This window comes from Mytilus trossulus, chromosome 14, assembly GCF_036588685.1.
Source record: "Mytilus trossulus isolate FHL-02 chromosome 14, PNRI_Mtr1.1.1.hap1, whole genome shotgun sequence".
NCBI lineage: Eukaryota > Metazoa > Mollusca > Bivalvia > Mytilida > Mytilidae > Mytilus > Mytilus trossulus.
The window spans coordinates 13,380,894-13,408,518 of record NC_086386.1 but is presented as its reverse complement, the minus strand read 5'-3'; the positions used below and the strand labels follow the sequence as shown (position 1 = coordinate 13,408,518).

The 27,625-nt window shown below is 32.0% G+C and overlaps 1 protein-coding gene across 1 annotated transcript in view; it reads left to right on the top strand.

Moving 5' to 3' along the window:
* The window catches only part of LOC134697489 (uncharacterized), a 33,573-nt gene extending 16,078 nt beyond the window's left edge, over nt 1-17,495 (top strand). Inside the window, exons 3-6 of the mRNA XM_063559770.1 lie at nt 14,650-14,813; nt 15,311-15,471; nt 16,585-16,766; nt 17,426-17,495. Coding sequence (XP_063415840.1) covers nt 14,650-14,813; nt 15,311-15,471; nt 16,585-16,766; nt 17,426-17,475 — 557 coding nt within the window. The 3' untranslated portion in view covers nt 17,476-17,495. The remainder of the gene's footprint in view (nt 1-14,649; nt 14,814-15,310; nt 15,472-16,584; nt 16,767-17,425) is intronic.
* The last annotated feature ends 10,130 nt before the right edge of the window (nt 17,496-27,625 follow it).

Genomic DNA, 27,625 nt, shown 5'->3' with positions numbered 1-27,625 from the left:
AAGTGTTAGTTATTGTCCCAAAATTGGAAAATCCCCCCTTTTAAGCATAATTTATATAACAAACCAAAACTACTTGTACTTGAAAAATATTTCTCTAAATGAGTGAGAAAATTCAAATAAGGAATAACAGAAAAATTAACACATACATGTAGATAATAATTAACAATTATAGAACATACAGACTTATTTATGAGATTAAAGCCTTGGCTTGTCAAATATGAATAATCTGAGACTACTATAACATGTGTTATAGTAGTCTCAGGAATAATAGATAATTTTGAAGTAAAATGTCGCCATTTAAAAAATCCCAAATTAAAACATGAAATTATATTAGCTTAATCTTCTAAACTTGACTTAAATCTTGCACAATAAAAATATCAAAATCCCTAGTGAAATATTGCAAATATAACAAAATCACTGGTTTTACAAAATCTTTAACAAAATGTCCAAAAAGTATCAAAATCTTTTTTTTGTCCATTTTTCCACTGTGACACAGCTATGACGTTCCATATTCATTGTCTGTCCTATTATATTTATATTATGATATTTGAAATGGAAATAAGCACAAAACCAGTCATATTAACAATTAAGATCCTATCAAGGAACCCTTTTAAGGTGACTATATCAGAGACAAAAACAAAATGTTTACAATAGATATAAAAAATGAAGATGTGGTATGATTGCCAAATAGACAACTCGCCAAAAGAGACCAAAATGACAGAAATTACCAACAATAGGTCATCGCACGCCCGTTAAAGTCCATACCGCATAGTCAGCTATAAAACTTGAAAGGCCTCGAAATAACAATGTAAAACGAAAAAGAAAAGGACAGTACAAAATATGTTAAGAATCTAATCTAAAATAAAAATGAAAATAATCCTCGTACAAAATAAATATTTATATATAAAAAAAGTGACTAGATGCTCTGCAAGGGTAATTAGCATATTCCGAATTTTACTTAATATGCTTTTGACCAGCAATTTAAAAATAAAATAAAATACATATTTGAACAATAAAACAAAGAATTTTTCATCATAGGATCGGGATATTGTAACTTGATAAAGGAATTCGAATGTGAAATGGTGGTATCTAACCACGGATCCAAGAAAAGATACGTATATATAGGTCAATAAACACGATATTAAAATAAGAAGATGTGGTATAATTTCCAATGAGATTTCTGTTTACTACAAGCTATAACTACTGGAAGAAAAAGCTCCAGTAAAATTAAATTTTATCAAGGATTGGAGAGGCCTTGTTATCTGAAAGACAGAGAAAACAACATGATTTTTTTTTATATCGGGAACTTTTCAATATTCCCAACTATAGAATCCGACAAATTAACGAAAAAGTTTTTTTTTAATTGAGAACAACATTTTATCAAACCATATTTATATCTTCAATATAAAAATAAGGAGATGTGATAGGATTTTATAAGTTAAAAAAATAAATGGATTTAAGCAATTATAGTCGGCAATAACAGGTTCCGACATGAAAAATAAGAATTAATACACAAACTGACGGCCTAATTCATAATAAAACAATTTACGAAAAACATATATGACATACACGAACCAACGACAAACACTGAACTACAGGCTTTTGACTTAAAACAGGTACATACAGAATTTGGCGGGTTTAAAAATGTCTGTGTGCGCTCATTTCTAAAAAAAAACCACTATCACAACACAAGACCAAACTATAAAAAAAAATCAGTTGAATGATCGGATCATCATTTTATACTATCAATGACGATATCAGATCAGGTGCGGGATTCAAACCACGGAACACCCTGAAATTCCACAAAATAAAAAAAAATCGAAAACTTGAATGGGGTTTCAATCACCAACACTCCCTCTCCCCTCATGCCGGATCCGCTCAGGCAGACTCAACTTTTGAGTGTGTAATTTAGGTATAAAAAATTGATAACAATACAAAATAACTAACTGATATTAAATTGTAACAGAAAAAAAAGAGAAAATCATTCCAGACATGTGTTGCAGCATTGGATTACAGTAGTTTTAATAAATATTTATATGACAGAAGTATCATGGAAAACATAAACTAAACATGAATGTGGCAGAAGAGATAGTACACGGTTTATGTTCTTCTCATATATATTGTTCAGGAAGGCTCAGATTGATTGTACAGTAAACTTGCAAGCGATTGTACAGTCAATAAAAATATCCGACATGGAGAAAATGAATATATTTGGATTTCTACTGGAACAATGACTTCAAAACAGACAGGTACGACTATATATCAGAAAAGGTACATGTGGAAATTCAGGTAGCAAACATTGGATTTCGATGTTTTTTTTAGACATTTTTCGATGTTTTTTTTAGACATTTTTGATCGCTGTTGTGTGACAAATTTGATCGTTTCACATGGAGCTCCATCATTCTAAGGAAAACGTTTGGATGCACTAACTTTTCTTATTATTTTATTGGTTCTTTATAAGAATATTTTAGCTACCAAAACATGAAGCAGAAACGTTACATAGCTATATATAGTAACATAAGAGTTCATCAAATTTTCATCAAGCAACTTGTTATTTTGCAAATGTCGGTGCCCCTTTTGACAGTCTCCCGAATGACCAAATTATTAGAAAACCGTATAGTTCCGTTTCCACACTATGGTACTGGTCTCTCCGAATAGAATCACGCTTTCACTACGCTCTCGCTATAATGATACAGCGACCTTTGCGATCTTACCACGACCTTAGTGCGAACTCACTAATACCTGATTCCACCACGATTGCTTTGAACATGTTCAAAGTTGTATACGCTCATCACGAACTTGAAGACCTTACCACGACCGTGATACGACCTTACTGTGATCTTCAAGATCGCACTATGATCGTCAACATTTGCATTTTTCACAGATCATAGTGCGGTCGTTGCCTAGTGTGACCGCGGAATTAAACTTTATTAGTTCAATAGAGCCACATGAGCTTAACAAAAAAATATTACTACCCTGAGCCCCATATGTTTACCATTTCCTGGTAACAGGACTCAATTTGGCAAAAAAGAGGAAAAGTGCACAGTTTATAAATTAGCCAAATTATGTTTAATAAAAAGAAATAATATAGATATTCAGACATTTAAAACTTTTTCAGTTAAAAAAATAAATAAAAATAGTGTTCAAAAGTAAACTTTCGTTAAAAAAATATGGATTATTTGAAGAAGAAAAAAAACAACAGATTGCACACATTTAAAGAACATTTTATATATAAAACAGAATTTACAAATAATTTTACATAAAACAGATTATGTTTATCTATTTATCTTTTAATACAAAAAAGTTATGTATTCCTGTCGACAGGAAAAATATGTCCACAAATCCGAATTTTGAGCGTCCGTCGTCGTTAACTTATAAACAAATTTTCTCCTCTGAAACTACTGGGCCAAATTTAACCAAACTTAGCCACAACCATCATTGGGGTATCTAGTTTTAAAATTGAGTCCGGTACCCGCCAAACTAACCAAACTAGCCAAGATGGCCTCCATGGCTAAAAATAGAACATAGGGGTTAAATGTATATTTTGGCTTATCACTCTGAAACCAAAGCATGATGAATCGGACAATGGGTTGTTGGGTTACTGTCACTGAATTGGTAATTTTAAGGAAATTTTGTCCGTTTTCTGTTATTATCTTGAAAATTATTATAGATAGAGATCAACTGTAAACAGCCGTTCACCAAAGTAAGATCTACAAAAAAATCAACATGACCGAAATGGTAAGTTGATCCCTTAAGGAGTTATTGCACTTAATAGTCATTTTTTTACCAATTTTTCGTAATTTGTTTACAAAAATCTTCTCCTCTGAAACTACTGGACCAAATTCAACCAAACTGAGCCAAAATCATTATTAAAGTATATTTTTATATGTCTGCTCTAAAATTTTCATATGAATTGTACAACTGGTTGGTTGGTTGGTTGCTGTCCCCCAATTGGTAATTTTTAAAGAAATTTAGCCGTTTTTGGTTATTATCTTGAATGCTATCATATATAGAGATAAACTGCAAATAGCATTAATGTTAAGCAAATTAAGATCTACATATAAGTCAACATGACCGAAATGGTCAATTGACCCCTTTAAGAGTTATTGCCCTTTATAGTCAATTTTCAATTAACAATTTTCATTAATTTGGTAAAGTTGGGTAAGTTTTTACAAAATGTGTCCCTCTGTAACTAAAGGGCCAAGTTCATTACAGATGGAGAAAATTTTAAGTAGCAAGAATGATGAGTAAAGTATGATCTACGAACAGATCACAATCACCAAAAAAACAATTTTGTCATGAATCCATCGTTTTCCTTTGTGTAATACACTCACAAACCAAGGTGCGCAACACAGGCTCTTAAGAGCCTCTAGTTATCCTTAATTGAACTTTTCAAGTGATGTCGTCCCTTAGGCCGTTAGTTTATTTCGTCTTAATTGTTTCACATCTTTTTTTGTCGTGGCCTTTTATATACAGTATGGGTATTTGTCATTTTTTGTCAAAGGCCGCACGGTTGGTTATAATTGATAATACTACTTCATTGATCTCCAGTTGATAGTTGCCAAATTGGCAGTCATACCACATCTCCTTACTTGTAGGCATGCTTAGCGACAAGTTAAGACTTTAAAAATTATAAAAAAATCCGCAAAAAATCGTGCTGCCCCATTCCCATCCTTAGAATAACAAAAGGTCATACCCTTACTGTTATTGTCCGTGTGTTTTATTATATTTATCCAGCTAGTTGTCCATATAGTGTCCTTCTAAGGAGGCAACTGTTTAATATTCTGGGGGGGGGGGGGGGGCTTGATAATCACAAAAATAAATGGTTTGTTCTGTGGTAGTTTCAAAATAAATAACCTGACTTACAATGCATTTAAAATAAACTCTGCAGGTCTATTCGAAAGTAATAGATGGCAACAGATTCTTCATAAAATTCATTTTTTCCCAAAAAGAGTCGTGAAACACTTCTGAAAAGTTCATATAATAAAATTATTAATATTATTTAAAATATACTTGAAATGTCTGAAAAAGGGTTTCATTTAACTTGAGCTATATTGTGTCAGATACTCATACCTCACTTTTATTACAGGGCAGTAACTACATTGAGGCAAATTTAATGCTTACGTTATTATTTTACATTTTTTTATGTCTCAATTATGGGCATTATGTTTTCTGGTCTGTGCGAGCACTCCTCCATCTGTCTATCCCACTTCAGGTAAACGTTTGTGGTTTAGGTAGTTTTTAATGAAGTTGAAGTCCAATCAACTTGAAACTTAGTAAACATGTTCCTTTTGTCTTTGTCTGAGTTGTCATTATAGATGGTCCTAGCTGTCTTTTTTAGACGGTCCGAGTTGTCCCAGGACGGACATGTTCTGCAACCAACTAAAATGCCCCAAGTTTGAACACGTTATTTGATTTCGTGATCACCATACTAACCAAGTGAAATGTGAACTACTTTGATATATTTCGTAACTTTTTACCTTAAAATATCCTGGTCCTAAGTAAATTTGGAAGTTGTCGTCAGCAAAAGATTAAAACATCGTTCATTGTTGATTTCTATATTTTATGCAATGTCAATTTCATCATGCAATACTTTCTCCGCAATCAGGGGTTCATTAAGGGATACAAACAGTTTGATATTCATGCTAATAATATATAACAGTTACGATTTAAAAATCAATTTTAATTTAGGTTACAGTAAGAAAAAAAAAATATTAGGTCAATGTCATAAAGATATAAACTTTTTAGTATTCTGAATAAAACTGGGGAAAGGAAGGGCGCAGTAAAATCTTGCCCTATCCCAGTTTCGCAGTCTCATACATATCTTTTGTATGAGGCTAAGAAACTGGGGAAGGACGAGGTTCTACCGAGCCCTTCCCCAGTTTTGCGCCAAGCACTAAAAAGGTGATATTTTTCTGACATTGACCTAATATTGCAGCGACAATGCTTTTATACTGCAACATAAATTAATAAATTGATAGCTATTCAAATCGTAACACAAACGAAAGACTTATTTTCATCCCTTCATGGACCCCTGATTGTGGAGAAAGTGTGCCATGATGAAATTGACATCGTACACAATAGAGCTTTGTTACAATATTTTATATAAAATAAACACAACTAGTTGCAGTATAAAAACATTTTATATTTTTCTGACATTGACCTTATATTGTATGTGTAGAAGTACTTAAAGATGACAAAAAGTTTCAGTACTGAAAATTATTTAAATTTTCAGTAATAAAAAATGACTGAAATTTTCAGTACTGAAAAATGACTGAAATTTTCAGTACTGAAAAATGGCTGAAATTTTCAGTACTGAAAAATGGCTGAAATTTTCAGTACTGAAAAATGGCTGAAATTTTCAGTACTGAAAAATGGCTGAAATTTTCAGTACTGATAAATGACTGAAATTTTCAGTACTGTAAACAACTTTTTCTCAACATTACTGAAAATGATATAAAAATTTATGTACTAAATAGTGATGTTTCCTAAAAGTACTGTTTATATAGCGGCATTTAATGTACTGTTTAGTGATGTTTCCTAAAAGTACTGTTTATATAGCGGCATTTAATGTACTGTTTAGTGATGTTTCCTAAAAGTACTGTTAATATAGCGGCATTTATTGTACTGTTTAGTAATGTTTCCTAAAAGTACTGTTTATATAGCGGCATTTAATGTACTGATTAGTAATGTTTCCTAAAAGTACTGTTTTTATAGCGGCATTTAATGTACATGTAAACGCTAGTCAAATTGTTGGTAGTGTACAGGACTCGGTTTGAACATTATGTTGTTCTTCACAGAGACATGAAATTTACAAATACTGCAGTGTTTATGAATTTGAAGAAGTGTCAAATTAGGAAGAGAGGAATGAATGAAATAACATTGATCGCAGACAATATTGAGGGAAACTCCTTAACTTTTTTAGCCAGGAATATAGCAGAAGTTGAATCGTGGATTGGTGTTTTTAAACCATCATCAAACGTGACAATCAAACGGGATAAACACTTGCCAAAGAATAACATGCATTCCATGTCTTTGTTGAAGGAAGAAGAAGAAGAGTGCATTGATTCATGAAATGTTTGATTTCATTCCTAAAACAAATGGCACCTTGCCTATTCAAAACAGTTAAATCCATGAGATATGCGATGTGATCTACTAAACAAACAGAAGGCTAGTAAGGGGGAAAGAATTGACCTCAAAAGCAAAGTGTCACCAAAAGTTAGCCTACAGAAGTCTGATGAAGTGTGGAACGGTCCATCCAGTGGTTAAAAACTGTGTATGAATTATAAGTAACCCTGTGTATCGCTGTCGTGGTTTGAAAAAGATACTAAGACATATACTTCATAATTAAATTGATCTGTTAAAATTACCAAAAAGTTGATGCAGTGGTGAATGAACAGTTATATCAGAAGAACATTTACTTATGGAACAATTATTTGTAAATGATCATGAGCCAATCAAAACTATGTTTCTATTGCAATCGCAGTAATGGCAGTAATTTGCAAATATCCAAAATTTATGTTATGTTGTATTATTAGCAGAAATATTTTTTTTTAATTTAATTTGATCTTTATTTATTTGATACCATGTTTTCCAATACTTATGTTTGATCGGCATATGAGGTTACCTTAATTATTATTCCCGTTGCTATAAAAGATTTCAATTTTGAGATACATTGTTTACCAATACACAATAACTGCTGTAAACGTATGTCTTCTTGGGAAATAATGGACAATTGATGACATAAGGTTTTTTTTTTAAATTTCCTAATGCATCTAGATCATTTTAAAACTACTTAAAAATAAGAATAAGAACATGTGGTATGTTTACCAATGAGAACAGTCTCTACCAGACACCAAATGATGTGAAAGTAAACAACTATAAGTCATTTTACAGCCTTTAACAATGTGCGTACGGTAATTTATAAAAACCCGATATGATTCAAACAAAATTTGACTGCCAGAATTGTTGAAAAAAGGTTAAACAGAAAGCAAATAGCGTATACAGCGAAATGTCAACCACTGCATAATTGGCTCCTGACTATGGACAGGTTCAATCATAATGTGGCCTGGTTTAATTGGTTTGCTGTTGCCAAACCATCTGATGTATCTTGGACAGTTGTATAATAATACAGCATTCGTACAGACTATATCATTTGAAAATTGCTTATTATACAAATGTATAAGATCGATACACAACATACAATAATCTAATGTATCAGGTATCTATCAACCTCTTCCTGATTTTATTTCCCAATACTTTACGAACAAAGAATACATACAAAGCAGCATAAGCAACACGACGTGTGCCAAATGTGATGCAGGATCTGCTTATTCTTCCGGAGCACCTGAGATCACCCCTAGTTTTTGGAGGGTTCGTGTTGTTTATTCTTTAGTTTTCTATGATGTGTCATGTGTACTATTGTTTTTCTGTTTGTCTTTTTCATTTTTAGCCATGGCGTTGTCAGTTTGTTTTAGATTTATGAGTTTGACTATCCCTTTGGTAATTTTCGTTCCTCTTTTAAGTTCATATGAAACCAGTGACTTGTGTAAAATATATTTTATCCACTCCTTAATTGCTTCCTGGAAGCAAGCAACATTTAAACTTAAGAATTTAAAAAAAAAAGAGTATATGTACATAAGTTTTATAATGGAAACTATCCATTCATTTAAAAAAAAAACCCATATGCATCAATTTTGTTTATTTTGCGGTTTTACTTTCACAGAGTCACTTAAATCGATAAGTTAAAAGTTGATTGCAACTAAACAATGGACAGTTGGCTCATTAGCATTCATACCATATCTTCTTATATATGTTTTTGCCTAAAACATATTGATGAAATGCGTTGTAAACTAAAGTAATGTAATAAAGCTGTGCATATATTTATTTTTAATCATATTGAGTTACGTGTAAAATCAATGATTCTGACATTGTGTAACAAGTGCTGTTATTTGACTACAGACAATCTGTTGCATTTGCTGGAAATCTTTTCAAATTTCCAAACCATTTCGATGAAGTATTCTCCAGATAACTAATTGTTTTAGTATATGGTGAGAAGTTAAAAAGAAATGCATATTTTTGCTAGAAATCTTTTCAAATTTTTAAACCATTTCGATAAATCATTCTCCAGATAACTAAATGTTATTGTATATAGTGAGAAATTACAAATAAATAAATATTTTTGACGGTTAAGAGTATCTAAATCTTATCTGATTAAGTAGACCTGAATTGCAAGCTGCATATATATTTCTTATATATTTTAAGTTTAATAAAAAAGGCAGAATCAATAACTTTGTTGTACTTATTTCTTGAATATATTAATAACATTCTTTTTTGACAAATTTAAAAGACATTTCCTTGTATTATATCAAGGATAAAACAGTTTATTATACGTTTCTTTATGTCTGCTATTTTGTTAATTTATTTGATTTTAATTTATTGGTTCATTTGCCTTTTCATTTTACAAATTGAACGATAATATCTGTGGTTAAAAATATTCTTTAATACTTCAAGCTGCTGTAATATATATTGGCAAATAAAATGGTGTGACATTTGTCTTTAGAAACATTCACTTGAAATATGTGCTGAGAGATTCTTAAAGTTGACATTAAATAATGTTGCAGTCGTTATTAAATAACTTGTGAATAGTTATAAAAGGTACCAGGATTATAATTTAATACGCCGGACTTTTTCGTCTAAATAAGAACCATCAGTGATGCTCAGATCAAAAAAGTTGTAAAGCCAAACAAGTAAAACGTTGAAGAGCATTGAATGTTCCAATATTGCAAAGAGTGTACAACACTCGTTTTTAACAGTTTGATGTTACTTGCAAAGACATGAAGGTGACAAATAATGTAGTGTATTATTTGTACCCTTATGAGTTACATGGTGTGTTAGTGACCTAATACGATATATATGGGGTCAGTAAATTCCATATGGGGTGACACCATATATATCGTATTAGGTCACTTGTACATCGTATAACGAATTAATCTTATCGACTATCTTCACATGTTGTATTTTGACTAGCGGCCTATTAAACTAATTAAGTCTTCAATACTTAGTATTATGATCTTACTTCTATTTGTCCAAACAGAAAACAGATGCCAACAGTAACAACTTTTTAGCTCTAAATGTATTTTATGAATTTATTTAAATCGTTCTTTATATGTATATTCTTTTTTGTTTGATTCATCCTTTCAGATTTACGTTTTTTTGTTTGAAAGGGTAAGTAACTCCGTTATGCCAACAGTAACAACTTGCATTCATTTTAACCTTTAATCAATGTATTCGTTTGTTGAATCTTTTTCGACTTTTCCTGAATACCGTGGTGTTTTTTATAAAGGGTTGTGGAATCGTTTTTGTTTTGAAAAGTAAGCAACTCCTTAATAACCCCATATGGTAATAAACCCTTTATTTTTTTAGAACACTCTGAATCAAATATACCTAGTCACCTCGTGTAGTCCATTAACAAATCATATCTCTATTGATCTATAGGAGGTAAGATGAATGTATTTGTCAGATAGAAAAAGACGAATACTATTTAATAGATACATTTATTAGACAGTTTTAAAGGCAAAACGTTCATCTTGATACCAAACAATATCAAGTGTGGTCATTTTCTAGTAAAAGATTATGAAACACAACCAGTTATAAATTGCATGCGTCTGGCCTGCTTTGCTTCAACCGGAACTCTCAGAGACGAGTATATGATGTAGAAGAACAAAAGAGTTAATGAGCAATATGACCAAAAAAAGACATACAAATATTTCAGTAGCCATATCCATTTAATGGGATGTTATTTTTTTTTATTTATAAACCAAAACGCTGCAAGCACATGCTTCAAATTGATTACATTGGACAACATTTCTTAAATTTGCTTTAAACTTGCTTTATATTTAATTACTTGTTACAAGTAAAGAAGTGGTATTTGCTGGTTGTCTATGATTTTAATATCAATATTATAAATATGGTGGCGCTGGTCAAATTGGAGACGATACATGATGTCTTTAAAGGAATTTCATTATGATAATAACAAATAATCACTATTGATTTAAAATATATTGATTGTTCAACACATAATGATACATAATTATGTAATATATATCATGTCCTTAACATTTTGTAAGTATTTGAGGTTAGATATTGAGCCTTTTTGTCTACGCTAAGTTAAGACGAATTGAAAGGTGTCAATATACAAGATGTCATTTTTTTTCAAAGATTACATGCACTCCTGACAATTCATTTTATAATAAAATCGCGAATGGAAATGGGGAATATGTCAAAGCAACAACAAACTGACCATGGAGCATACAACAGCCAAAGGCCAACAATGGGTCTTCAATGTAGCGGGAAACTCAAGAACCCAGATGTATACTAGTTCAGTGATAACTGTCGCCATACTAAAGTATGTTTGATACTGACACATTGTTAATGATTTAGTAGATGTTATGTTCAGTTTTGAGAATGCACATGCAGTTTCGAATTTCACGAGTATTGCACACGTATCCTCAACAAATCATTTCTATTAAATCTCTGGAACATTTGTCTCTGCCCAGATTGATCATTTAAAGTTTCAAAAATGCGCTTTTGTAAGAAACTTTTGTTGGATCTATTTGTACACGTGTACATTCATAACAAACGTGGCCGTTATGGGATACACACCATTGAGATTATTTGTTTACTCTTCATATTGTACAAATGTATATAGTTAAAAAGGCGGACATTTGATAAAACACACTCTGATTACAATAATGTGTAAGTGGCAATCAGTTAAGGAAATTGAGAATGAAAATGGGGATGTTTCAAAGAGCTGAACACAACTGAAAGCCACCAACGGGTCTTATAAAACAGCAAGCAAATCCTGCATCTTGAGGCTTGCTTTTTCTGACCCCTAAAAAAAAACTTGTACTGATTCAGTAATATTGAACGTCATGTTCAATTCTGAAATATATACATGAACTTAAATTCTAAATTATACAGAACTAACAACGTTCATAGGCTCCTGACTTGGGACCTGTAAAAATATGCGGCTAGGTTAAACATGTCTTGTAATATATCCACCCTCTCCCTATACCTCTAGTCAATGTAAAAAAAAACACAGCAATACGCAGAGCAAATCTCAGTTTAAAATAAGTCCGAATCCGATGTTACAATAGGTAACAAAAGAAACTAAAACAAATGACAATGATATTTAAATTACCAAAGGAATATTAGCATAATCCCTCCCGTAAGGATTTAAATATTATATCCTCATAAAATATACGAGACGAACATAACCCGTATCATGTCAACAAATTATTTTAGAATTAATGTGTTTATATCCGATTCAAAGATTATGAGTGAATCAATATTAATGCTAAAATGTGCCATCTTTAAATTTCTGTCAACAGTATCGCAACTATAGTATATCCCTTCTTAACTTAATACGTCTGTTTAAAGGCTTTCTAAGCTTTTGAGAGGAATGCCGACATGTTTTTGCTCTGTAAAGACTATAGCCATAACAGATTGGAAGTGAAATACCTTAACACATAAGACGTCTGCCTGTTTATTTATATTAACGAATGGTGTCCTTGTTTCCATGATAAAATTAAGTAAATTTCATGATGTGTTTGTGATATCAAAAATCCTCGTGTTATATTCATAATATTATTACAGTAATACATAGATTTCTTTCAATGAAACCTAATACAGTGTTACATACACGAGCGAATCGAGCAACTCGAGACATTTAACACCATTTGATGGTGACAGGGGAACATCACCATCTACTAGGATAAGTAACAATAGGAAATAAAAAATCATATATTTTATCATAAATTTTAGTATAAAAGCTTCCAGTTAGGATATAGATATCATGATCCAGGCAATTGCAGTTTTCATTGTGAGACTTGTCCTGACTTGGTACATATAGTAGCTTTAAACTAAAATCTTTACTTTAAAATACGAATAGAAAAGAGAAAAAGGAAAAGAATTACACCTACAAACGAAAACAGTATTAACAATATCCGATCAGAATTACCAATACAACATCATAACTGAATACATGAATGTTAGATAGACCGTTACACGTGTTATAGCAATGCGTATTTACAATCAGCAAAAGAGTCATATTCGGGAATAGATCATGTTCGATACTTAAAAGACCAGACGACGTTAATAGTAACCCATAATATAAAACGTCCCTAGTTAGTTAAATTACAGGCACACCGTATTGTTCAACCAATTCGATAGGGACGAGGATATGTTACTGCTGAGAAATGGAAAATTGATAATTGGGAAGTTGTCCAAGACATTAGTATGAAGTCTTCCAACTGTGTCTATACTGAGGATATTATTAAACTATATTGTTTAAACTATATCCAAATATAATATGTCGACTTCTCAATATTAAAATGTCAAGTGTTGTTTTTGTGTTTGTATTTAAGCACGGAAATTCAACATTATTATGTAATTCAATATAACATAATATAGATTGATTTGAAAAGAATTTTCAGTGATCATACAGTTTCCAGAATAACAGGAAGTTCACTAAAAATGTCAATATATTTAACATGTCTTTTATTGTTTGCGATTATAACAATTGTTTCATGTGGAGGTAAGATTAAATTAAATAATGGCAAATATCGATTTTTTAAAACTTATTACCTAATACGACACGTATATCTGATGGATATTTCTTTTCGGGTTTTTGTTCAATATTCGTCTCACCATATCCTTTGAAGAATGACTCACTTGTTATAACACCAAATGAAGTATGTCTGTTTTCAGATGATATAAATTGTCGTCTCGTTGATCAATTCCAAAACTATAGATAAAGGGTTCAACTCCCATACACACACCCTTTCGTCTAACAGAATTCTGCTATTATTTAAATAACCATTTTTATAATATCTTTGTGCTTTCATGTACTAGTATATCTTTGTCTCTCAATCTTAGTTTGATCGTCTGTAACAAAGTAAATCAAGAACTTAGATTCGGGTGGGTAAAATTAGGAGAGATACATCGGAAAAAACACTATTGCTAATTATTGTGATCTCTTATAACAACCATATTCCATTCTTGAATTTAAAGAGTTAATACTGAAAAACGAAAAACGAGTTCCGCATTTTATATTTGGAGATTACTCTAGTATTATTGGTGGACACGTGCTCATTACGCATGACGTACCCTTCGGACACTCGACATATGATGACACCAAGGAAAAAGTATGTTAAAAAAGTAGCGTACTGTGTGTAATCCCCTGAGAACAATTACTAGCAAACAGTTGTTTGAAACATGTCCATTTGTGTAGTACTACTTCGGGAGTGTTTAACAACCTTCATTACCAATGTATGTCGTGTAGTGCAATGGATGTCCATTGACGTTGCAGGTGTTTAGCACGGGTATCCTACTATTTATAATTAGCTAGAAAATAAGCTTTTTTTTACCTTAAATTTTCATTGTTAATTTTTAAATGCCAAGATACAAACCCTTTTTTAAAAAGTGTTATTTTTTTTATTTCCTCAAACCCCCAGTACACCATTAACATATCAAACATGGGTCGTATAAAAATCCAGTGAGACTGAAAATTACATATATATGATTCAGGCAGAAAAAAAGTCATTCTCGTATATAAGTTTTTCAACATCTATAGTCTTGATTTTTCAGTTTATTTTCCGATATTTGTGGCATTTGCTGGCAATGGGAAATCTGTGTATAATGCATGGCGGACACCATCCATGTGGAATGAAATCCCTGCATTCTACCCACACATTGGTAGACGTTTTCACCTTAGAAGTAGATTTATTGACAATTGGGAGAAAGTTAAATTAGTAAGTCATTTGACCTTTTTAAACATTTTTTTATTCGAGAGTCAATGATGAGTCTTTTATAGACCAAACGCGCATCTGGCGTAAATATAAAATCCTGGTATCTATGATTAGTTCATTTAATAGACCTTAACTTTCAAAATTCTATTTTTGTATTCTTTTTATGTTGCCTGATTTGTAACTCGAACTACTTGACAACCTACAACATTATATTTTCATAACAATATATTTTCATATTCGATGTTTTGACAACTGGTAAAGTCAGCAGTTAAATGAATACGTTTAGTTTTACAGGTCCCTTGCTTTCCTTTCCCGTAGTGTTATTCTCCAAATAAATGTCAATAGACTCTACTGTGAATGTCTAATCACAAGACAGGCCCTACGTTTCTGATCAATCTGAAAGCACAATCATCTCTCATAATAGCAATATCGATCATATAGCAGTAAAACACAAATTGATATAATGAAACCATTAAGAATGTATTCTTCTATTGTTTCAGGTTAAATTGGAACTATTTGATAAGAATAAAAGAGTGATGTGGATGACCTTCAATGGTAAAAACACCAACAATATGAATTGGTTTGATAAGAAAAACTTGGCCGACAGCAGCTTTAATGATTTGGCTCCATGCAGTACTTTCAATGTCTTTTCAATTAACGGGTGAATTATATATATTGCAAATATTACAATAATAAGCTAAAACTGTTTTAATTAATGCATTATTTTCAAATGATTTCTTAAATTTAGTCCAAGTACAACAGTTCCTGCAAAGAATACGCCGATGCACAACAAACTTCTGAGTCTACCCATATCATTCTTAATAAAATGGTTAAATTAACATTAAACAAGAATGTATCCACAGTGTCTCTCATTGGTAATCATACCACATCTTTCTTATTTTTATGTTTATATGCCGTGACATTAATATTATCATAATAAACAGTTCAATAGGCTAGCAGGCCGACAAGTCAAGCAGCTGACAATTAATAAGTTAACAAGTCGACAAGTCGACAAGACGATATGTTTGGATGTAGAAAAGTCGACAAGTAAGCCGTTAATAGATCGACTTGTGACATATCTTGTCCGGGTATACTATTTTCCCGCTGCCTTGACAATCAATGGCTTTTTTATGCTAATTTGTCGGGTTACTCGATTCCAGTTTCACATTATCTTTTCTATATCAGTTAGGTTGACATGTTGCCAAGTCAGCAGGTCAAATGATCAACAGTACACATTTCTAGTAGAATACTATTTTTTTGTAGGTATCATTTCATTGTTTTACAATTTTTGGTAACAGTTGTATTTTTATATATCAATTCGTTTCATGTTTTTTGTCTAGATTTATTCGACAACCCTTAAATAAACTCATTATACATACAAGGATTCAAATTTTGCATAAACACCAGACGCTTATAACCCAACTCTAACGCAATCTCTTTCCACTAACATTACAACTTGTTCTAACCATTAAACTTATCATTACCGTTAACTTTTTTAAATGTTTTACCATTCCACCCGAACTACAATACCCAATTTCATAAATGCATCAGTTGATTTCTTCATCTCCAGCTTACTGTATGCTTATGGAGGGATATTAATGTCTACCTTATATTCATAGTCTGACAGTAACGTGTGGTTTACCTCAAATAGATAAAGCATGTATTGTATGAAGCACTTTCACTATACGTGTGTACACGATCAATCATTAAACAATCATTAATGCTTCTTCGAATCAAGTTACATCTCCTTATTTTTACATATACAATTGTTCAGTGACCTGCGTAATGGATGGTTAGACAGGAGGTTTCTTGTTAACAGAAGTTACGCTGGTTGTGCTCAAGACTATGGGTGGTTCGTAATAGCGGATACATACAAGCCTTGTAAGTGGGAAAAGAGAGGATCTGCACCAGTATTCATTTACACTCGAAACAACACTCCAAGGAATTACAACCAAGGTAATATGCTCGATTATATTTAGAACAAATGCAACCATGATAATTTGTACCAATAATTGTTCTTTTTCATTCTTTCATATATATATATATATATAAGGGGTTTAATCCCTACTTTCGCCTTAAATTTGATTTGATCTGATTGTTGAGTATTTGTATCCTGCGCTCTTCACATACGAAACTTTTAATATAAATTCTGAAGGAAAGTGCATTCATAAGATTATTAATATTACGTGCACTACAAATGTTGAACCTCTTTATTAATCCTACAGATTTTATAAATTATTGGCTTTTAGATGACTTCATCCATGCCTATTTTTAGAAGGGTGTGTTGTTGAACTGATTTTGATATAAAAGATTTTTCATTTGTAAAGGTTATGCAATATTGATTATATATAGGTATATAGGATATTTCTGCACGGCTCGGGTGACCCTGATTAACCCGAATGACATCATGTGTTAAACATATATAAACGTAAGATATAGGTGTTGAAAATCGTTATGAATACTGCTTTACTGTAATAGAGTCCTCATTTTTTTTTTTATTGCAATGAGTATTCATTTCGCCCTTTTCAAAATTACTTTAGGTCAATAGGGACAGTTCACTCATAAAATTAGAATTCGAATATCATATAAATGTTCATGATTTTACTTATTTGTAGATTCCGATACTGCCGAAACAATGGTTATTTCTGTGTTGATGGATATGTAAATTCAAAGAAAAAACAAGAAGATAAGCACGAATTAGCATATTAATAAAATCTTCATGAAACAGTCGACTTTCATTTATCAATCGAATGTTAAAAGGAATCACCAAAGCAGCAAAGTATGTGAACCTTAACTAACCCATTCAATGCATGTTGTAGTCTGTTGTAGGGCAGAATAACAAAATAACGGCTCCCAAGTTCTTCTGGGAAGGGAAGTCAGTATCAGTTCTTTAACGAGGCATTAGTTTGTCGAAGTTTTTACTTCAAAAAAATCTTGATGCATGACCTTATAAAAACATAACGATCTATCTAAATTAATTGTTATGACAAACATTGTTGTGTGCACAGAAACTGTATACCTCACAATCATTCAATACATTAAATATAGTCGACCTATAATATTGCTTAGAGCTTCTAAGAAATGGACTTACCCAAAAAACCAAACATTGACCAATGAACCATGAAGATGATATCAAAGTCAGATGAACTATGCCAGGCAGACATGAACAGCTTAAAATCCTTCCATCCAACAAATTTAGCTGACCTATGCTTATAATTTAAGAAGAACAGACCAAAACACAAAAACTTAACACTGACCACAGAACCATGAAAATGAGGTCAAGGTCAGATGATATGCCAGTTTGTGCATATAAACTGAACAATTATTCCATACACCAAATATGGTAAAACTATTGCATACTGTATTAGAAAAAACAGACAAAACACAAAAACACACATACCAAATATTGTTATTTAATAATTACTCATAATCAGAGAGACATTTATATTAACACTACAATAAATCTTTTGTTTCAAGTTATCACTGAACAATTAAAATGAGGTCAAGGATAATGGACATGTGCCTTTCGGAAACGTCGTTACATAAGGCATAGATATATAAACAAGAGGCTCTCAAGAGCCTGAATCGCTCACCTTAATTCTTTTGGTTAAATCTCTCATCAATGATTATTTTGGCTTTTCAATTTATTTAAATGTTCTTTGGATCGTCCTATTTTCTTGAAAAACAAAAAAAAAATCATTTTCTCCTATGTTCTATTTTAGCCATAGGAGCTATGTTTCTTGACATACAAGGAAATAAATATAAAATTTATACTAGATACTCTGAAACTCAAGTCTAAGTTTGGCTGAAATTGATACAGCAGTTTCAAAGGAGAAGATTTTTTAAAGTAAGTCAACATGATGAACAAATTGTGAAAAAGGTCTTTAAAGGGCAATAACTCCTTAACGGGTCAATTGACAATTTTGGTCAACTCGACTTATTTGTAGATCTTACTTTGCTGAACATTATTGCTGTTTACAGTTTATACTCTATCTATAATCATATTCAAGATAATAACCCCCCAAAAAAAAAAAAATACTTAAAATTACCAATTCAGGGGCAGCAACCCAACAACGGGTTGTCTGATTCATCTGAAAATTTCAGGGCAGATAGATCTTGACCTGTAGACAAAATTACCCCCATGTCAGATTTGCTCTAAATGCTTTGGTTTTTGAGTTATAAGCCAAAAACTGCATTTGACCCCTATGTTCTATTTTAGCAATGGCGACCATGTTTGTTGATAGATCAAAACTTCGGATACAATTTATAAACTAGATACCCCAAGGAACATTCAGTTAAAGTTTGGAAGTTTTTGGCCCAGTAGTTTCAGAGGAGAAGATTTTTGTAAAAGATTACTAAGATTTACGAAAAATGGTTAAAAACTGACTATAAAGGGCAATAACTCCTAAAGGGGTCAACTAACCATTTCGGTCATTTGACTTATTTGTAAATCTTACTTTGCTGAACATTATGGCTGTTTACAGTTTATCTCTATCTATAATCATATTCAAGATAATAACCAAAAAAAACAAAAAAATACTTAAAATTACCAATTCAGGGACAGCAACCCAACAACGGGTTGTCTGATTCATCTAAAAATTTCAGGGCAGATAGATCTTGACCTGATAAAGAATATTACCCCCCATGTCAGATTTGCTCTAAATGCTTTGGTTTTTGAGTTATAAGCCAAAAACTGCATTTGACCCCTATGTTCTATTTTTAGCAATGGCGACCATGTTTGTTGATAGATCAAAACTTCGGATACAATTTATAAACTAAATACCCTAAGGAACATTCAGTTAAAGTTTGGAAGTTTTTGGCCCAGTAGTTTCAGAGGAGAAGATTTTTGTAAAAGATTACTAAGATTTACGAAAAATGGTTAAAAATTGACTATAAAGGGCGATAACTCCTAAAGGGGTCAACTGACCATTTCGGTCATTCGACTTATTTGTAAATCTTACTTTGCTGAACATTATTGCTGTTTACAGTTTATCTCTATCTATAATCATATTCAAGATAATAACCAAAAAAAACAAAAAAATACTTAAAATTACCAATTCAGGGGCAGCAACCCAACAACGGGTTGTGTGATTCATCTGCAAATTTTAGGGCAGATAGATCTGGACCTGATAAACAATATTACCCCCATGTCAGATTTGCTCTAAATGCTTTGGTTTTTGAGTTATAAGCCAAAAACTGCATTTGACCCCTATGTTCTATTTTTAGCAATGGCGACCATGTTTGTTGATAGATAAAAACTTCGGATACAATTTATAAACTAGATACCCTAAGGAACATTCAGTTAAAGTTTGGAAGTATTTGGCCCAGTAGTTTCAGAGGAAAAGGTTCTTGAAATAGTTTACGACGACAGACGACGACGACAGACGACAGACGACGGCCGACGGACGACGACGGACGCCAAGTGATGGCATAAGCTCACTTGGCCCTTCGGGCCAGGTGAGCTAAAAATATGAGGCATCCAGGTCTTACTCCTTCATAAATATAGTAAACACCGCCGCCGGATCAGTATCCCTATATCGATCTTTCTGCGATGGAAGACGCAGGCTCGACAAATCAGTAAGTAACTTAACAAATGGCAAATAAAATTCAAAACAACTTATTATTAATTTCTTCGCCCGAAGCGCCTTTGCAAAATCGAAGGAACAATCACATCAAACAAATGAAAAACAATTGTCACATTTCTTCGGCAGATTAAAACTAGATTGATTGCTAACTTAACCTCTCACGAGTCTTATAGTTTTTGTATATTTTTCTAGTCCATAAGATAACCTATACATATTGTATCAAAGGCTATTTAAGCTAAGGCTGAAACTCTGACATATATTTATATAGTTGAACATATCAAATACTCGAATCCCATTCAAAACTTTAATTCTCAAGATTATTAAAAAACACATATTTGTTGTTGTTCAAATGTACCTGCAGTAATTATAGCATGCGTTTTTTTGTCGATGCTTTTTTTGAGTTATAGTCGTGCGTTTGATTTGGTTAGGTTTTATGGATTCTCTCTTTTTGAGTTTGTATTTGAGTTACAAGGTATTTTCATTTATCCTTTTCATTTTAGTTTATTTCGTTTGGGAATTAAGTATATATATATTACTCATCTCCGTTTAGCAGTGTTAAATATTCAAATTGTGCTGGCATACTATTTTAATTTTTAGCAATTGAAAAGTTATTACAACAATGGCTACGTATCTAAACATCGCAAATAAATAGCAGTTTGAAAATCGGAAAATGAATAATAAAATAATTTTGATAAAGGTTAAGTATTGAAATTGGATGCGTACTTGAATATCCAAAATGAATAGAACTCCTTCGATTAAAACTGGATTAATACCATATAATTAAAGGATTTATGAGTTTAAAAAGGAAAGCAACAAAGACTGCGTAGTAATATGTAGTATAACCCGAATGAAAAGCACGGCGCTAATTTGAACCACACCTTTTCAATGATCATATTTGATACAATGTTTTTTTTGTGCGAGGGATTATATCCTTACTAAACTAAGCAATGTTGTGGTCAATGGTTGTGATGGTCAGACGATTGAAACCTTATTATGGCCAGTGAATCTCAAATGTCCACTAAGATGAAAATGATTTATGATTGCTAATTGGATGTCTACTTCTGTTTTACATTAAAGTGGACACTCTGTGTTAACTTAAGCGTGTTAGGCAATTCACGCTGCAAAATATGTTGCGAGTACTAGTCTCAAATTACTTAAAGTATTTTTAAATATTCTTTACAACTTATCACAACACAACTTGTTGTAACAGCGTGCGTGTTTAATTTGATCAGAAGGTATGACCAAATGATAAAGTGACTCATATCTTTTATAATGAAATGTAAACTTAATGTTTAAGTGACCTTAATGCACCGGTCAATACAAAATGGAGAGAATTTGTAGCCATGTGATGTTCAAACATGCTTGTTTATAAATATCATACACGTGTGATGTTAGGTAACATAGTTACGTGTTAAGTTATATAAATTACGAGAAAGCGCAAATGTGAGAAAGTAAATCAACTGCTTCCTTTTAGTATGTTAAACATTGATTACTTTATTTGAAAAATAATGAGAAGCACATTGATAGTATAAAAAGTAAAATCTCAAAAATACTGAACTGAGAGTAAAATCAAATCGGAAAGTCCTTATAATCACATGGCAAAAACTAAATGACAAAACACATAAAAAACGAATGAAATGGACAACAACTGTCGTATTCCTGTCTTGATACAGGCATTTTCAAATGTAGAAAATGTTGGATAAAAACTGGTTTGGAAGCGTTAAACCTCTCACTTTGTACGACAGTGTCATCAAATTATGTTATGTGTACAATGATGCGTGAACAAAACAGACATAATAGATAAATAGTCAAAATATGGGTACAGCGGTCCTCATCGTGTTACAATTCTAATAGAAATAATTTTGCGTGTCTGACGTCAGAAAATTTATACGTCACATATTTTATCGTTCAATGTTTATAATTTTAAAATTTCGCAGGTTGGAAAAATCAAAAGTATGTATGAATTATTTTCAGAAAAAGACCGACATTCAAAATAGTCCAGTTATAAAAATCTACAAATAGTTCATTCCACTACGTGATTTAAAAATAATTTTGACGTTTGTGGTTCCACGTATTTTCTAATTCATTATATAAATATAACATAAGTATATATTATAGAACAATAACATACTGACAAGATTGTTTTAAGTACAGAGTATAATTTTCTCTTGGTTTTTCGGTGTAATTGGTCTATTCTGACATTCTCCACTATTCAAATCCGTGGTTAATTTATCCTACGACAATAATTATTATCATTAGACCAACATAAATCCACATGAAGCAAAACACCCGTCATGTACAGAAAGATTAAACCTAGAGAAATGGAAGTTTCAACAGGAACAGACATAATAATTAAAAACCATAATTTGGAGAAAAACAGAGAGAAGCATGGGAAAAATGAAGTGATAAACAAGAACTTTTGTCTTAAGAAAACAATGCCTCTCTAGCATCACATTTTCGTGTTAAGATTATCAGGTTAATTTAGCAGAGACATTAAACAGGTTAAACAAACTCTAGTAATAATCGAGATTTTCTCAAGCTCTAATGTTAGCCACCATCGAGTTGGCTTATACTAGGAATTTTTTTAACAACTCTGACTACCCATAACAGTCTTGCACAGTTGTTGTAGTAGGTGTGGCAACTGAAGACAAAGTACTGTGGAGTTCAGTCAATGCATTAGACCGTTGGTTTTCCCGTTTGAATGGTTTTACACTAGTAATTTTTTTGGCCCTTTATAGCTTTTTGTTCGGTGTAAGCGAAGACTCCGTGTTGAAGACCGTATATTACCCTAGAATGGTTTACTTTTTTAAATTTGTTATTTGGACGGAGAGATGTCGCATTTGCACTCACACCACTTCTTCCTATATCTATTCGATTACAGTTCTACATATAAGCACTGTTTCACTTACAGTTTAAATTAAACAAAGAGCTTCGGATATATGCAATTAATGGACATACTAGTATATATATTGGTTGTGTTTGAGTGGAAATCATGACTTGTATCTGCGTGCCCTTATTCAGCATTTAGATTAGTTTTCAGAATAACTTAACATTTTAATTTTTGAAGACAGTGCTTTGCTCCAAATGTTTCTTACACGATATTTAAATATTTATTACTTTTTTGAAATTAATTTGGTGTTGGCGTCAAGTGTACTATTGAGCTAGACAAATAAACAAGGTATATTCTATACAGTAATCTTTTATATTTTTAACACGGATTAAAAGTACAAGTGAATCATAGAAGTATACTTATAATATCATAAACGATATACACGGACATTTTAACAGTGCACTTATAATATCAGCATGGAATTTTAAATAAAAGTACGTATATTTATTATTTATTACATGGGGAATCTTAGTTGCTCATTTCTTTTATGTCAAACATTTAAAACAAAAAACAGAGACATGATTAACAATAGAGGATCTAAGGTACTTGTGTTGCTGACCAGGGTCTAAGTTGAACTTGGACAAAATGGAATTTCAAGTATGCTATAATATATTTTATTACTAACATCTCTTTTTTTTCTGATTTGTATTGGTAATCTTTTTTTTTTATTTAGTTCTTATTTTATTTTCCTCCCGAGAGCACAAATAAAAGGATAAACATCATTATTGAAAGATATTTATTCCTATAATTCATGGTCTGAAACTTATGGCTGTTTTGATTTTTTTTTTTATAGTTTGTGCATGTTGTATCTTTCTAATAACCTTTGATGGTTCTTTGAGGCCCTGTACTTAAACATTCCGCTTTTGTGTTATTATTCTATTAAATTTTTGTATTTAAGAATTTCATATTTGCTAATGCTATGCCTATATGCCCTTTTTTATTTTTATACATAATGACTTGGCCGTATTTGGCACAACGTTTTGGAATTTTGGGTCCTTAATACAATGCTCTTCAACTTTGTTCCTATTTTGCTTTCTAACTTTTTGATCTGAGCGTCACTGATGAGTCTTATGTAGACGTAACGAGCATCTGACGTATTGTAAGTTATAATCCTGGTACCTTTGATAATTTTTATGTGTTTTTTAGGAGAAATACACAAAAGCATATAGACAGGCGGCAAGTAAGGAAGGGCAACTATTCTGCAAAGTATATGCATAAAGAACTGTAAATTATATATTATGTTCAAGTTGATTTACAATATCAGTTTAACAGATAAGATTTAGTTTACATTAGATAACAGTAGTAATAGATATAATAGATATAAATAGTAATATAAATATAACAGGGTTGTTAAGTTAAATTATATTACTTAATTGAAATGTACTTACCTACTTATCCTCTTCATCCCAAGTGGGACATAAGGCCATAATTGAAATGTATACCGTTTTATTTACCCTATGCCTTTTTTAACTTACTATACGGTTTAATTTTTGCTCAATGTTGAAAGTCGTATAGTTTTTACATCCTCTTATGTTGGTCTCAACATAGTGTTGCATTGACAAACATTTCAATCTTGTATATTCAAAATATTACACGTACACATGGCTGTATTGTTAAAACTCTCTCGGTTATCTTTTTTCAAGTTGTGGCAGTGACTTTTAATTAGTTTGCTATGATGTGTTTTGTGTTTTGTTGTACTGTTGTTTATCATTTTGTGCCTAGTCGTTGTAAATTTATTTTCTTCTTGAGTTTGAAGTTGTGGCAGTGACTTTTAATTAGTTTGCTATGATGTGTTTTGTGTTTTGTTGTACTGTTGTTTATCATTTTGTGCCTAGTCGTTGGAAATTTATTTTCTACTTGAGTTTGAATGTCGCTACGGTGTCGATTGCTTCTCAGTATTTTCCTGGCGTTATAATACTAGCTACATGTACTGTGTATGGAATATGATATGAGGAATGATACTGTTATCTGATCTTCGCTCATTGTTTTGGACGCAAAATCCTATACTATTTACATTTATTTAGTAGGAGTTGGTGAGACACCGACTGTTCACGCTTTGTTTGTCTTTCTGTACTAGTAAGATGTTGTTATAACCTTGATATGATGTAACTCGGTGGATTTTTTTTAATCGAAGATCCTTAATGTAAACTTTGATAAAATGGAGGACTAAAACTATGTTTTTATTAAGGCCATGTACTACATTACGGACAATTTTGTACAGCATTTTCAACTGATTATTAACTCTTATATATATACCTGTTAACGACAATTTTTAGACTCAGGTCTAATAGTTTAGATTAAATATGTAGAGATATTTGAACTTCATGCTTAAAATATTTGTTATTTGTTTGATTCCGAAAATGAGTTAAGTAAATTGTAAAATGTTGATAAAATCCCCTTTTTTAATGCAATGCAAAGTTACAGGTTCTAAAAAGGAAACTTCAAAAAATGAACGCTGAGGAAAATTCAAAACGGAAAGTCCCTCATAGCAAAATCAAAAGCTCAAACACGTCAAACGAACGCATAACAACTAATATTCCTTGTATTTCATTACTTACATTATTATTAGTTTAGTTTAGTTTAAACATATTTATTTTTATCGGACCACAGATGAATTATCACGTTGTGATTGGTTAAACGCCGTCACGTGGTGACCCCCTATGAGACCGTATGGGGTTAGTAAGTTTCATATGGGGTTCATGACGCGTTAATGGCGACGTCATCTATTAATGTTGTTGTGTTTCATTGTTTATTTCTCAACAAAACGCCGCAGAAAAAGTCCAACGTCCGATAAATTCGTTATACGGTTAACTACCGACCCCCTACGGATCCATAGAGGGTGAATAAAATTCATAGGGGACTCGGCCTCCGGCCTCACCCCTATGGATTTTACTAACCCTCTATGGATCCGTATGGGGTCAGTAGCGAACCATATAACTTATAATAGTGGATTGGGAAACAAGTTTTACAACTTATATTAATCCCTTTCCACTTTGCGGGTGCGAGTGCTGCCTTGTAGCGGCATTAGCCTACTCCTTTTCGAAATCTACAAGGGTGTCTTTAACGTGCAAGAGATATGGCTCTCTCTTAACACGGGCCAGCCATTTATCGTCCCCGTCCGACGGACTATCATCGTTTCCTCAAGACCATACTCGCAAATGGTGTCAAGGGAGAGCCGAAAATTGAGTTCCTGAAATTTTCATCCCAAACGGGAATCGAACCAGGAACCTTTGTGTTAGTAGTCCGATGCAATAACCACTACACCACGGCTCTCTAATTACATTATTATGTTAATTGTATTGATTGAAAGTCCCTTTCTAATCTTTTAAATGTTAATTTGAACATTCTGATCTACTCTGTGTCAATGTGTGTAGACGGTATCAATCGCTCGATGATTACAACATTGCATATCTATATATGTCATGTAAATAGTCGGTGAAAAGTACATTATATATAAACACTCACAAATTTGTTGATAATTCATTATTCAAACTTACTTCGTGAGAGTAGACCAGAAACAACTATGGTTTTAACAGTTAACAATAACACCCCTATTTGGAATCCAGGATGTGACCAGAGAGAATCGGAAATTAAAAATGGACGAATACATATGGTACAGACTTATAACAACAAAGCTTTGACGGTTCCTGTGTTTCTTAGAGTTTACAAAACCCGATTTGAACACTACACTATTGTTCATAAAGACCAATTATTAACTAATTCTGGATTGTTCTTAAATCTTAAAAACTGTCAGATTTCTAGAGGAGCAACACATGAAATAAAGATCATACCAAACAGTATCGACGGTGGTAAAATAATTTTTGTTGCTAATTCTAAATCGGATGCCGAGGAATGGATGACGGCATTGCAAAATTCTAGACATTCACGAAAACCAGAAAAACCAGGAGTTCGATTTCATAGACAAAACATTCCTAAAACATCGTTAATGCCGTCTGTTGAAGAGGAAGATGAATGATATCTGTTATATTCCATTTTGTTAGTGACTGTGCTATAGTTCTTACGTAGGACACACACACATTTATTCCACTATAGCTAGAAGACTATATTAAAAAAGTTTCCATGTACAAACAATGATATTCAAAGTTTGTTAAACAACGTTTAACTGGAATAGTATCTGCGGAACAGAATGTTCATAAATGTGCAGTTGTTATAAAAAGTAAAATGTTTGAATGCTCTATACACATGGTTTGTTTTTTGTCATGTAGATAATGCTACATAAATCTTTTTACTTTCATATAAAAAATCTGCAATTTATTTAGTCTGTATCAACAAAAACACTTTAAGGTACATTATCTTTGTTATACGAAAAAAAAATGTAC